General features: G+C 54.7%; 1 protein-coding gene across 2 annotated transcripts in view; it reads left to right on the top strand.

Moving 5' to 3' along the window:
• Positions 1-400: 400 nt before the first annotated feature.
• Positions 401-12,886, top strand: part of SCHIP1 (schwannomin interacting protein 1) — a 38,660-nt gene continuing 26,174 nt past the window's right edge. The window contains exons 1-2 of one of the 2 annotated variants that reach the window (XM_082767204.1): positions 401-547; positions 6,163-6,768. In XM_082767204.1, coding sequence (XP_082623330.1) covers positions 536-547; positions 6,163-6,768 — 618 coding nt within the window. In that variant the 5' untranslated portion in view covers positions 401-535. Of the gene's footprint in view, positions 548-6,162; positions 6,769-7,069; positions 7,121-12,886 lie in introns of those variants that run through there. The other variant, XM_082767206.1, reaches the window with a different exon arrangement.

Genomic DNA, 12,886 nt, shown 5'->3' with positions numbered 1-12,886 from the left:
CATGCGCAGAGAGGAGCAGGGCAGGGTGGGTTTTGTCACAGCGCTGACCTTCGGCACTAAGTAACCTCCTCCGCGCATGCTGGGATTCGTGAGTTAATAGGTTTAGGGCGACTCCAGAAATATCAAGATGTGGCGGTGCTGCTGTGGAGTCATGCAGAACTATTTCAGCTATTTCCTCAGCTGCATTCCTTACCAACGTGCCTGCGAAACCAGTTTAGGAAATGGCATTTTTTTTCTATGGCCTTGGTGATTACACTGAATTCCAGAGGTCCTTGCGGAGATAAGGGGGATCCCTCCTGACCTCGCTTTGTGCTTACCGAGTGCATTTGCTCTGAGTGCTCTGCTGGCTCCTTGTGACTGCCCAGACCGGGGGAAACAGCCCCAGCAGGAGGAAAAACAGAGGAAAGGGGAATTCACAACCTCACCGAGTTTCCATTAACCCTGGCAATGTGTCCTTGCTGGAAAAATATGTGACAGCAGGCACAGTCCTGGCTCCGTTGCATGAGGAGGAAGAAGAGGAGGAAGAGGAGAGATCATGTTTTCCAAGGTACCAGGCACATCTGCATCACCCATCCCGGTTCCCCAGGCCACTAGGTGCTGTGTGCCAGGCCTGGGGACAGTGGAGGTGTCACGGGGTGTCACCTCCAGGCGATGGGCAGGGCTGGAGTGGGCAGTGGGAGGTGGGCATCACACCAAAGGATGAAGGGAAAGGGGGCAGCAGAGCCACGCTCCTCGCCTGCAGAGGAGAGGGCACAAGCAGAGCACTCTGGAGGCAGCACCGCTACTGGGCTGCTAATAAGGTAATTGCAGCCCATTTAGTCCTTGAAGGGTATTTTTTTTGGTAATTGCCTTTAATGCTGTATTTGCTTTCTACTGATTTCAGCATAATTTCACTTTGACTGTATTCAGGTGGTAATCCCTGCCTTGCCGAAGCGGTGATAAAACCTCTGGTGTGTGTATCAGCACATTTCCCACTGGCTGGGAATAAAATTAGTCATCGTGACTGGCCACTTTGGCGTCCTGAATGACAAGTCTCAGGGGTTTCAGCAGTTTTCTCTTCTGCCCTATTAAAATGGCCAAGAAGTAATTTTAATTGAAGGGGATTTGTTCCTCCCTTGTTTCCTCCTTCATAACACACCAGGAGCAGGAAGGTGCGGTAGGTGCTTCTAAAAACAGAGGTGTGCCTTTTTATTTCCTTCCCCACCGTTATCTTTTTGAGAATTCCCCAGAGGGGAGAAGGGGAATTTGCCACTGGGCTTGGCCAGGGATGCATAAGAAAGGAGTCAAATAAGAAACTTAAGAGAGGCTCTTTCAAAATCTTCCTGGTCAATCTGCAGTTGGCCTTTGGCTCACCCTCCTGCCTGCAGCTCATTATTTAGAGGGAAACCACTTGGGCACCATTTTTTACACTCTCTGCAGGCCTGTTGTGTGGCTGTACCACCAGCCTGGTGGTGCCTGTAGAGCCAGCTCCGTGCTCTCCCTCCCCTCCACCTCTCCTCCTGCCGGCAGAGGAGCCGTAATAAGACCACAGTCACTTAGGCTCTAGCTGCCGGGTGTGATTTCCTCCTCTTCGTTACCCCTCCCTCCTTATCTCTGCTCTAAATTAAGCAAAGGATTAATTTGCTAAATTTAAATGTTTAAACCTGCCAACCTGGATGGAAACATCCCCGGGTGCTTCCTGCAGCCACTGGAGCGAGGTGCCCCACGCACTGCCTCTGTCCTCTGCCTGGCATGTGCCATGCCACACGCTGTTCATTTTTAAGTGGGAACAGCATTATTTTGTGCTTTGGTGTTGCAGGCAGGTGGGTGGGTGGTTACCAGAGCTGCAGGAAGGCATGGGGCTGCCCAGGAAATGTGAAGTAATGCAGCAACCCTGTGCTCCTCGACGAGCAAAATCGTCGGGGCTCTAGCACGTGGTAGGGCTCACCCGACTGCAGCATGTTATTGGTGGTTTCTAGAGGAGATGGCCTTTGGCGATTGAATAAGCAGTAGTAAAACAGAAAAAAAAAAAAAAAAAAAGTCTGAAATACCAAATGCAACGTAACCTTATACCAGGTGAGGTGAGTCAGCAGCACACAAGGGCATTTGGCTGCTCGAGCTCCTGAAAGTTCACGAAGGTGTGAGGGGTCACGAGCAGCTGACAGAGGGCAGGGCACCTCTCTCCTGGATGTACCAGGAGATGTGTTGCAGACATCACTTCAGTGTGAGCAATACGTTCCTTTACCAGCAGCATTCAGCCTTAAATTTGACCTTTTCCATTCCTGTGCCTACTCTGATGTCTGTGGAAATCATCTGGAGCTGCCAGCTCGGCCAGAGCTGGGACTGAGCACCCCCTGCACAAACAGGACAGCGCCCGACACCACCAGGCATGGGGCTGGGAGCCCTGCAGCACAGGGGATGAAGCCCCAAATCCCAGATCCTGTTAGCTGGTGGTGGGACCTCATGAAGTCCTTCAGGGCTGGCCTGTGCAGGAGTTTGCTGAATCCCTCAAAGAGAGCCCGAGCAGTACCTCCCTGTGCTGGGCGGGCTGCGGGGGATTAATCAAGCAAACGACACTAATAGGAAACAGCAGCAGATGTCAAGCATGTGCTGCTCCTATATATAATTTGGCCTTAAAACACAGATTTCTGAGTTCCTGTTTGATTTCGCAGTACTGGAAGGTGTCTGTCACCATGGTATCTGCCTGCTCCTCCCGGCGCACCAAGCATGGCGCTTTTCCCTCAAAAACGGTGCAAACAAGCCTTGGGAAGGGGCCGGAGGGGTGGGACAGTGCCACTTGGCTTTCCATCGGAGCTGGAAGTTGGATGGGTTTTAAGGAATGACCAGGACTGCTCTCCGGGTGGTCCTTTTCCTTTTTTTTGAAAGGAAATACAAAAATTGCTGGTGCTCAGAGGAAGCGGGGCGTTCCTGTCAGGGCAGGGCAGCGCCATTTCCCTGGCAAGGCCCCACCTGCATGGTAACAAGGGGCAGCTCTGCCCCTGCCCAAATTTAAGGCAATCACAATCCAAAAGCATTGGGTTAAGATGTCGGGTGAATGTTTGGGAGCTTTGGGAGGGGACGGGATTGCTGAGGTGAAAGAAAGAGCTGCTGCCGAGCCATTCCTGCCTCTGGGTCTGGACTTACAGGCCCCAAGGGGCTGCCTGGGCCTTCACTGTCCCTGCCTCCCTCCTTCCCCTCCCTAACAGCTTCTGCAGGTTAGCATGAGAAAGAATAGTGCCAAAATGGTAAAATTAAGTAAATTTAATAGCTTATGATAATAAGCAAGCTGCCTTTTAAATTGGCCCTGCATTCATTCAGGGGAAGTAGTAAGGACTCTATTTTTGTGATATATTTCTGTTTCAGAATCAACTCAACCAGCCTTGTTTGTATTAAAACCTCCTTTGCACTGAATAAAATAACTGTAAAGCACATTCTTTCATCTAGAAGGGCTTGTGTTCACACCCTCCACCCCTTAAAATTCATAGGAATTTCAAGCCGTTCATCGCTTTGGAGAAGCAACTTATTTGATGTAGGCTTGTAAAGGAGAAGAAATTACATGTGTGTTGTGAATAACAATAACCAGCTTCTTCTGAAGGGTCAAGTGGAAATATAGCCCCCATCTGTAATTAGGAATGCAGAGGGCCTACTTTACAAGGGTAAAACAACTGCATCTGTCTGCAGAGAAAGTGGAAGAAAAAATTTAAAAAAAAAGAGAAACTTAGACAATCATCAAGCACATGTGTTCTGATTAACCTAAAGAGGGAATGCCCATGCTTGAAGGAAGACCTGGGTGTGGGTTGGCAGGGACAGGGGACAAGGAACTGTTCCCCACAAGCCAAAGGGTGAGACCCCATTTTGTCAGGGGCTGCTTTTCTTCAGGTACTGGACACGTCTTCCTCTCATGTTTTTTTGTTTTGTTTTGTTTTGTTTTTCTCCTTTCACCCATACTTAGCTGGTTTCATTTAGAATGAGACACCTGGGGTTCTACCAAGGGCTTGGTGTCCCTGGGACACTCCAGCGGCTGCTGGAGGTGTTCACCTTACACTGCTGTGCCCGTGGCGACTTTTTGGCATGAAACCTGAATTCGTTGGAAGTGCAAAGGGAACTCAGGTGACCACAGAAAGGACTGTGAGCATCCACAGAGTCCTGCCTGGACAGGCAGTGCCCCGAAAAGTCAGTGTGCCTTGCAGCAGGGGAGCTCCCTCCTCTTCCACGCGATGTTAGCCTTACACTTGTCGCAGGAAAGAAAAGAAATCTTCCTAATCAATCACGCGCGCCGTGAGATCCTATAAATAAAGCTTTCCGCAGCCTGTGACTACCAGACTGGAACCGATCAGGCTGCTCCCCCGCCTTGCAATACAGAAATACGCTCAAATACAGAAATACGCCCCACAAAATATGTCAAACACAACCCCCCCAGCCACAGAGCTGTGCAACTGGGACAGATTTTTGCACTGCGATCCATTTCCAGGATGGAGGCTTAACTCTTGCTCCCTCCTGCCATTCACTGGGATTATTTTTACTAGTGCACTTTGCACAGTCACTGATTTTATGGGTCCCACGGCAGGTGCCAGCAGCCAGGGCAGGGAGGCAGGACGGGGTGGGATGGGGGAAGCAGCCCTGGCCACGGCTGCTTTCGGTTACCTGGAGTGTGCCAGGATTTACTCCGTGCTGGAGCCTGGATAGCACCTGGTGATGTCCAGAGAGATCCTGTCTTTGTGACCAAGCTTTCACTGGTCACTGAGCTGTGTCTGGGACCCAGGGTCTCCCACACCACCAGGTGCAGGTGTTTCCGTCTGCCCAGGAGAGCTCACAGGGTAGGTTTGTCACAGCCAGTGTCTATTTCTGGGACCTCTGCCTCACTTGTCCCCTGTCACCAGAGGGATGGGAGAACAACAGGACCCCAAAATCGGCCGAGCCCATACAATCCCCTAAGCACGGCCACCTCCTTGTGTTGCAGATCATTGCCGCTAATAAAGGGGAGGTGGTGGCTGTGTCTGAGCTGTGGAGACATGGATCTGAGATGTCTATGCTGACACTGCTCGCCCACTGATAACGTGTCCTGACCTCAGCAAGCTCCCCCCAGCATTTGTCACCTAAATCTAAATCCCATCATCTAAAACCGAGTATGTCAGTGCAAGCTCTGGGAGCAGCCTGTGGGCGATGCTCCTGGGACCTCCGCGTTGGCCCCGCTTTGTGCAAGGCAATCGCCCAACGCCTCCCCCGGCTGCTCCGGGAGAGGTTTGTCATCTGCTGGGGATGAGTAGCTGCACAGCAACAAGTTCAAAAGTCAAAGGACTTAAGCAGCTGCAGATGTTCTCCTGCTTCCCCTCTTCCCTTTATGCTGCTTGGAAGAACCAGCAGGGCTGTGCCAGGCCCCCCGTGTGCGAGCAGGGCACGCGGAGCTGGCACAGGGAGCTGCGGGCACTGCCACCAGCTCTGCCAAGCCAGACATCCACCCTGGCCCTGCTTGTCTGTCCCATGTCACACACATCGGTGTCAGGCACTACCTTCCCAATCCCACGCAGGGTGGCATTTTAAAACCCCATGCAGTCACAGGGATGTGTGTCTCACTTAGATCCCCATCCTTCTGTCAAAAAACAAACTCCAAATGCAATTGAATGACCGCATTTTAGAACTGAAACCGCGATTAAGGCGGGCTGCCGGCTCTCCCTGCACCAGCCCCTGTGGCTGTGAGAAGTTTGGTGTCCCTGTCACCCAGCACCCGGCAGGACGCAGCTCCCCGGTGCCGATTTCGGGATGGGGATGGGGGCACCTGCGGGTGGGACACCCCTTCAGCCCCCCCGAACGTACACGGGGAGGATCCTTCTTTCGGAGCAGGGCTGTTCAGAGGTCCCTCGAGCTGTTTTTTTAAAAGGGGAGGGGGAAGAAAGCTCCTGTCCTCCTCCCTCACCCCCTCCCCGGCCGCCCTCGGGGCCCGGCAGCCGCCGGGGGCGCTGCGATCGCGGGGCCGGCGCCGCCTCCCGGCCGCCCCGCGGCGGCGTCGGGGCGGCTCGGCGGAGGCTCCGGTGCTCGGGGGCAGCCTCCCCACCCCCCCCAAAAAAAAAAACAACAACAAAAAAAACAAATCCCGGCTTCTTTCCTTCTCCCCCACCCCACCCCGGTGGTCTCGGGTCGGGGCCGGGCATCCCTGACGCGGAGCCTCTCGCTTCTCCCCGGCAGGACCCCCGCGAGGATGGCATGGATTTAGGGAGCGACGCCGGCAGCAGCCGCTCCAGCTCCGAGTCCAACTCGAGCAAAGTGACGCCGTGCTCCGACTGCAAGTCCTCGCCGTCCCCCAGCAGCCTGGACCTGGCGGCGCTGGGCGACTCGGAGGAGGAGGAAGAGGAGGAGGAGGAGGAAGAAGAGGAAGAAGAAGAGGAGGAGGAGGAGGAGGACGGGGGCTCCCTGCCCTCCCCGCCGCCTCCCTGCCGCTCCGCCGATGCCCTCCGCCGCTCCTCGCCCGCTCCCCGCAGCGGCTCCCCGGGCTCCTTGAAGCGCCCCCCCCCCGGCGCCCCCCAGCCCGGAGCCCCCCGGCCGCGGCCGCACCAGCGCCCCCCGCCGCTGCCCCCCCCCCAGCAGCAACGGGGGGGAGCCGGGGGGGGAGCGGCGGGGCCGGGAGGGGGGCGCCGGGGGGCTCGGAAAGGCTCCGGGGGGCTCCGGGGGAACGGGGCGCAACCCCCCCGGGACCCGCAGCCCCCGGCCATGGACTGGGCGGCCCTGGAAAGGCACCTGGCGGGGCTGCAGTGCCGGGAGCAGGAGAGGGGGCAGCGGGCGAGCCCCGCTTCGGTGAGTGGGGCTCGGGGGTCTGCGGGAGGGTTTGGGGGGGTTTGGGGGAGCCGGCGAGAAGCCCCCCCCCCGCGGCCGCGGTGGCAGCGGGGAGCTGGGAGCGAGCCCCGGCGCCCACGCCCCGCAGCCTGGGCTCGGTTCCGCCGGGGTTGCCTCGGTCCCCGGGCATCCTGTGCAGTCATCTGGCCCCCGAGAGCTGGGGGGGGGTTTCCCCTGGCCACTAATTGCAGAAAAATCCGGGCGGGTGCTGGCAGGGATGAAGGATCTCCCGAAGCAGAAGGAGAGCTGCCGTGCGGGGCTCTCCTTCCAAGGCTGAATGGGGTGGCCTCGGTGCTCAGAGGAGCCTAGACAGGTAACCTCCTTCATTCCTGCCATTCATGCAGCTTTCTTTTTTCTTTAAAAAAAAAAAAAAAAGTGCTTTTCTTGTGGCTCCGAGGCTTTCCTCTGCAGCGCTATCAGATAAACTCCTGCTGCCCCGGCTGCCGGAAGCAGCAGCGCTGCTGGAAACTCTTTGCCTCCGGTTACGCTTTGCGAGGTGAGGTCTCACCTAAGGAATCTCGCCCCTAAAGCTTTGCCTGGGCTCACCCCGCCGAGCCGGGGTGTGTGGCCGTGCCGTGGGGCCCAGCACTCGGTGCTGTGCCCACAGAAGGTCTCCTTCCCTGCTGTCAGCCCAGGTGGAAACCCCCCTGTTCTTGGTCTTCCACCCAAACCCCAGAGTTCTTGGAGCTCCAGGAACAACAGCTCGTGTGGGTTGTGGTGCTGGGGTGCTCTTGCTCCCCTCTGTCCGGGCACGCTCCTGTCCCACAGGAGCCCGGGATGCTCCTGGAGGCTCCAGGACTTGGATCCACCCTCACCCAGGATGGGAGGAGGAGGAATCCGAGCTCTGCTGCTCTGATTTCCCCATGGGAGAGGTGCATTTTGTCTCCACCAAAGTCCTCTGGGGAGGAACACGTGGCCGGGTGGCACCTCCTAGTCCCACAGACCTCCCATGGCATGGGTTTAGAGTGACAGCAGATGTCAGAGGTGACACTGGGACGGAGGGATGCGATGCCTTAAAGGCTCGCTGCAATCAGCTTGAAGAGAAAATCTTTCTGATAGTTTGTTTTTATTCGTGACCCTGACATTTTCCTAAGGTTCGGCATCTCGCTATTTATAACAAAACGCTGTCTGGCCTGCTGGAAACCCCAGCGTTTGTCAGCATGGAAACCGCGAGGTGAACCTAGGCAGTAAGACGATGGGCTGGTTGGCTCCAACTGCGAGACGAATATGTTTGAAAAAGGGAAAAAAGAGAAATTTCAGTGCTAAGGCCTTGCTCGGTGTACTATGGAATGATCTCATCAACAGGGACGAGGTGGGGAACTGCTGCTGCTGGGAGTGGAAGCGTGTCTTCAGCTGGTATATGTTAACAGGAGTCCAGCGTGGATGTCTTATTGAGAAAAACAAAATCCTGAGCAACTGTGAAACTGGAGAGGAGTTGTTTCTCTGCGGGTGGTTACCTCTCGTTGGGTTTCATGGTGCTCTGTGGGGAGGCTGTGCCCTGCTGCAGCCTGGTCCTGCTGTGCCACCGTCGGACGTGCGGTTGTTGCGGGGTGCTGGGGAGGGTGCCAGGCTGCACTTCGCGGCTTCACAGCTCTGCCGTGTCTCCTTTGTGATGTTTTTGAGAATGAGACTTTAAAAAAAAGCACTTGAAAGCTGCCGGTTCTGTTACAAGGGGCGAGCGTTTCCCGTCCCTAGCTGGGTGAGGTGGAAGGGAAGGAAGGCCGGGTGTAGCTCGCGGCGCCTTGCTGCAGCGGGGCCGGGTGGATGTGCATCCTTCCCGGCGTCCCAGGGGATGGTTTCTTTTGGGATGGGCCCCGCAGCCGTGTTCAGGCCACCTGCAAGCCTGGTCTGATGTGCTGGGTCACTCTGCGTTAGACGGCTGGACCTTGGTGTGCTGGAGGAGAAATCCCCTCAGTTCTCAAAGGGGGTTGAAGGTTGGTGACACGCTCAGACCGACCTCATCAGGCGGCTGCAGGAAGCCCACTGCCGGGGTTTCTCTCCCTGCCCACCTCCTGCCTGTATCAGAAGCAGTCACAAAGGTGCCGTGCCAAGATTTATGGCTCTTTGGGGCTGCGGAGGTGCGCAGGAAGCAATGCCTCGTGCTCGCAGTTCCACTGCTGCTTCTAATGAAGTCAAAATGAGCATTAATGGCTTTCATTTTCTTCCCATTGCATCTCCGAGGATGGTAATTACAATCAATGGCGTGTGTTTTCTGAAAAAATAATATCTGCACGTTCCGTAGTCAATTAAAAAAACCCTCGCAAGGCAGGAGGTGGCTCAGCCAGCTTGTCTCCCTAACGGGGCTTTAGCACTGAGATGACCTGGAGCTGCATGGCCCTGCCGAGCGAATGGTGCTGCCCACAGACAGGCTCCTTGCAGGCAGTGGGGATAAAAGCTTGTCCCTGCAGCCTCCAGGACTTGTGCACGGGTGGGAGTGTGTCAGAGTCTGTATTTTCCCTTCTCATCGCTGGCATGTTCCTACGTACGCTGCCGAGACAGACAGATGCCAGATACCCGGTACCTTTGGCAGTATATATAACACGTCGTGCCTCAGCACGGTCTGCCCAGGCTTGTACCTCGCCCTCGGGCGTGTGGGCTCCTGCTTTCTGCAGAACATGCTCGCTGCGTTGGGAAGTTAAATTTGTTTCCTTCTGAATCACTTGGCTCTTCAGGCTGGCGTGATTTAGAGGAGATGGGCGCAGTGCTCCTGCTCTGCTCCAAGGAGCGGTTAACCGTGGCCTGCTGCCCATGGAGACGAATTCAAAGTATATATCATGGTCCAGGATTAAATCTTGAAATGATTTAATAGTTGGCCAGGGCAGGGTCTGGCTCTGGTGGAGTGTCTGGCTGTCGGTCACGGGCTGGGGTCAAACGGGAGCTGCGGTGCTGCTCGCTGCAGAGCTCTGCTGCCTGCGTGCTTCATCGCCGGCATTTAGGGAGCAAATGTTTGCTTGGCAAGATTGGCAGTGGTTTCTTCTCACTTAAAATAAGTAAGAGCTGCTTGATGGAGCTCACTTAAAGTGTTAGGCTCTCCGTCCCTCGGTGACGTGCGATGCTGGCTGAGAGCAGGGAGCAACCGGCAGGGCTGCAATGCCCGGCAGGCATCTTCCCCCGACGAGAACTGTCAGCGCCTTAACTTCTGACACACTCATTTTCCAAATCAAACTTGTGGCTTGCAAGAAATTGCATTTCTGTCATTCCTGCGCTGTAGGAGCGCTGCCAGACCTCCTGTCCCCACCTGACAGCAGTCGTATCGGGGCTCTTCCATTTACCGGCTTTGACCATTTAACTCCTACGGCGACTGGAGAGAGGAACATGACTGTTTGGGTGAGAGAGGTGCTCCGAGGTCAGGACATTTGTTTCGGGGCCCAGCTGACGAGGCAGGCACACCCTTCAGACAGAGGTGTAGCTCGGCCAGGCAGCAGGCTGGCTGTGTGCGGTGTCCCCGCGGGGTGACGTGCCGCAGCGAGGCTGCGCGTGGCGGCCGCCTCCGCATCCAACCGGCAGCGTACTTTGGCCGCCTTCCACCCAGCTCAAAGGTTAGGTGAGGCTGGCAAGATATTAATGGTTCTGCCAAAGCGTGCCATGTCATTAAGCTAAGGAAACAGCTGCAGGTACTCTGAAGGGCTTGTTTCGTGAGCAGCGTCGGTAATTACATGGACGGGGGAGATGTATATGTGCTGCTCGTGAGACCCGTCCGGGCAAAATGACCACAATTAATAATCCTGGGCAAAAACTCCATCTCCGTCGCTGCCGCAAAGCCTTTCATTAGAGAAAGTGCTAAATACATGGGGTGACAGCATGCGGATTTCTTTTTGATGAATGTTTCTCCTTTATCTGAGTATTAATATTATGGTAACTACTGTGTTATGGACACCAGCAAGCTGGCGTTGCTCCCTGGCCGTTTGGTAAGTGACTGCTTTATACGTTATGCAGAAATCATGAAAATGAGCTGAGGAGCGGGGTGATTGAAATGCTGACAGCAGCGAAGGCAGCAGCAAACCCTCTGCCATGTGCTTGTGTGCGATGCTGAAGAGCGCCCTTCGTGATGCTGCCTGTTGTAAGGTTGATGAGTATGTTTTAAGCATATTTGGGGTATTTAGTATAAGCAGCAAACTCTGAAGGTTTCTAAACAGAGAATTAAGCTTTTATGCAAGTCAAAATCTGGATTGCCTTAGGGGGTTTTGCCAGTGTAACCCCGAGACGGAGCCATTCTGCTGCAGGAGCCATGTCCCCTGCCCTCCAGCACCTCCACCACTGCCCTGGATTTCCACTTACACAGAAGTGGCACCTGGGGTTGAAACAGCAGCAGGCAGTAGGAACACTTGATAGGATAATAATTATGTACTTAGGCATCTTTTTTCTTGCATATTGGGTGTGCTAAGGGAACAGGTTAGCGGCTTTCAGCTCTCATAGTTGGCCTGTGCTGTGTAAAACCCGTTATTTTACTGCTGAAGGACGAAGTTACTGCAGGGCTGGTGCTTACCCGGGGCTGGTGCGTGTGTAATCATGGTGTATGGGAAGAGAGAATTATAGGCGGAGTGTATTAACAGGCATATAAAGACCAAGTATTTATTCAGTGCAACTCAAAACATGTTTCGGATCTGCGGAGGAGTGCTCCAAAGCCAAGCGAGCTGCAGGCCGGGCCTCATTGCCAGGGCCACTGCTGACAAAGCATTGAGCCCAAGGCTCAGGAATACAAATACAGAGCCCACCAGCCCCTCAGACTTGTGTGGAAATGTGGCAAAAGGGAATTAAATAACCACGGTGAGCGGGAGGGCCGATGTCTGAGCCGGCAGAGGCTGTGGGAGCTGCATGGGTAGGGCACAGGGCACAGGGCGGCCTCTGCCCTTCTTGTGTTCCAGCACCCATCCCACAGCAGCCTCCTCGCTTGTTTTCCAAAGTTTGTGCCCAAACTGGAAGGAGGGTGAGAGCTGGGGGCTGCCAGCAGAAGGCCAGGCCTGGTGCAGGGCAGGGAGCCCGGCGCCCGTCCCCTGCTGAGGCGGGCAGCTTCATGGCGCTTCCACCACAACCTGGTCTGATGAATGGTGTCTGGGAGAGGTTAGCACTGCTCTATCTCTCCCAGTAGCAAAAAGGGCCCTTCTACTTTCCACATAACCTACTGCCAGTGAGGGAGAGGCTTTGGTGGCTGTGCCATGGAGCACCCAGCCAGGAGCAAGGGGCAAGCACGCTGCCTGCAGTGCAGGCCGGAGAATGGACGGCAGAGCAAAGCACCACACTGCTCGGAAAAGCGTCCCATCACAGCTGTCCCACATGATTTATTCTCTGTGTGGGCACACATACACGCAGCTCTTGCCCTTATCTGCACACAAGCACGCGCTGTTTTCTCCCTCTTGGCAATGAACTTTTCTCCTCCGTCCTCGCTGCGATGAGGAAGGCGGCCCAGCGCCGGCTGCCTTATGAAGGACACTTGGGGTTTGCCTCTCGTCCTAAGAAAGCAAAGGATAAACAGAAAGCAAGGATGGGCTCCCCTGCGCTGTGTGATCTGTTTTGTAAACACTAATATGTGAAACAAATCATTTTCCAGTATTTTGGCTAAGCACATAAAATAAGCTTTCTGAGCGCCCAAGCGCTTTGTGTTCAGAAGGCTGTGCGACTCCCCCTGCTGAAGCAAAAGGATTTCTTTCTTGCCTTAAGAAACTTGTGTTTGGCAACTAGTTTAACAAACAAACAAGGAGGTTTTGCCATGCAAATTGACCTTCCTCAGGGCCTGCAGTTGGAAATTGCTGCTCAGCCACACATGGTAGCTGCACCCAGGTCTTTTCGGCTGTGCAGAGCCAGCCATCAATGCCCGTTGCCAACACAAAGGGGCAGGAGCTGCTTTGAGTATTAAATTTAAATGAAATTGTCATTTTTTCAGACAGCACGATATGTTTTAGAGGTTACTTTTAAATATGACGTGCTTCTAGGAATGCTGCTTTCACAGTACCCAGTGCTCCACGTCCTGTGAACCTGGCAGTGCTAAACAGTTCTGCTGAAAACGTTGCATTTGATCAGAAAAGAAACCAGACTTTATTTCTTCTTTTCAAAAAGAAAGGCTTTTGTTGGGGTATATGTG

Source organism: Aythya marila (assembly GCF_965140915.1).
Source record: "Aythya marila genome assembly, chromosome: 9".
Classification (NCBI taxonomy): domain Eukaryota; kingdom Metazoa; phylum Chordata; class Aves; order Anseriformes; family Anatidae; genus Aythya; species Aythya marila.
The sequence above is the reverse complement of the archived record's forward strand: the minus strand, read 5'-3'. Positions and strand labels throughout refer to the sequence as shown.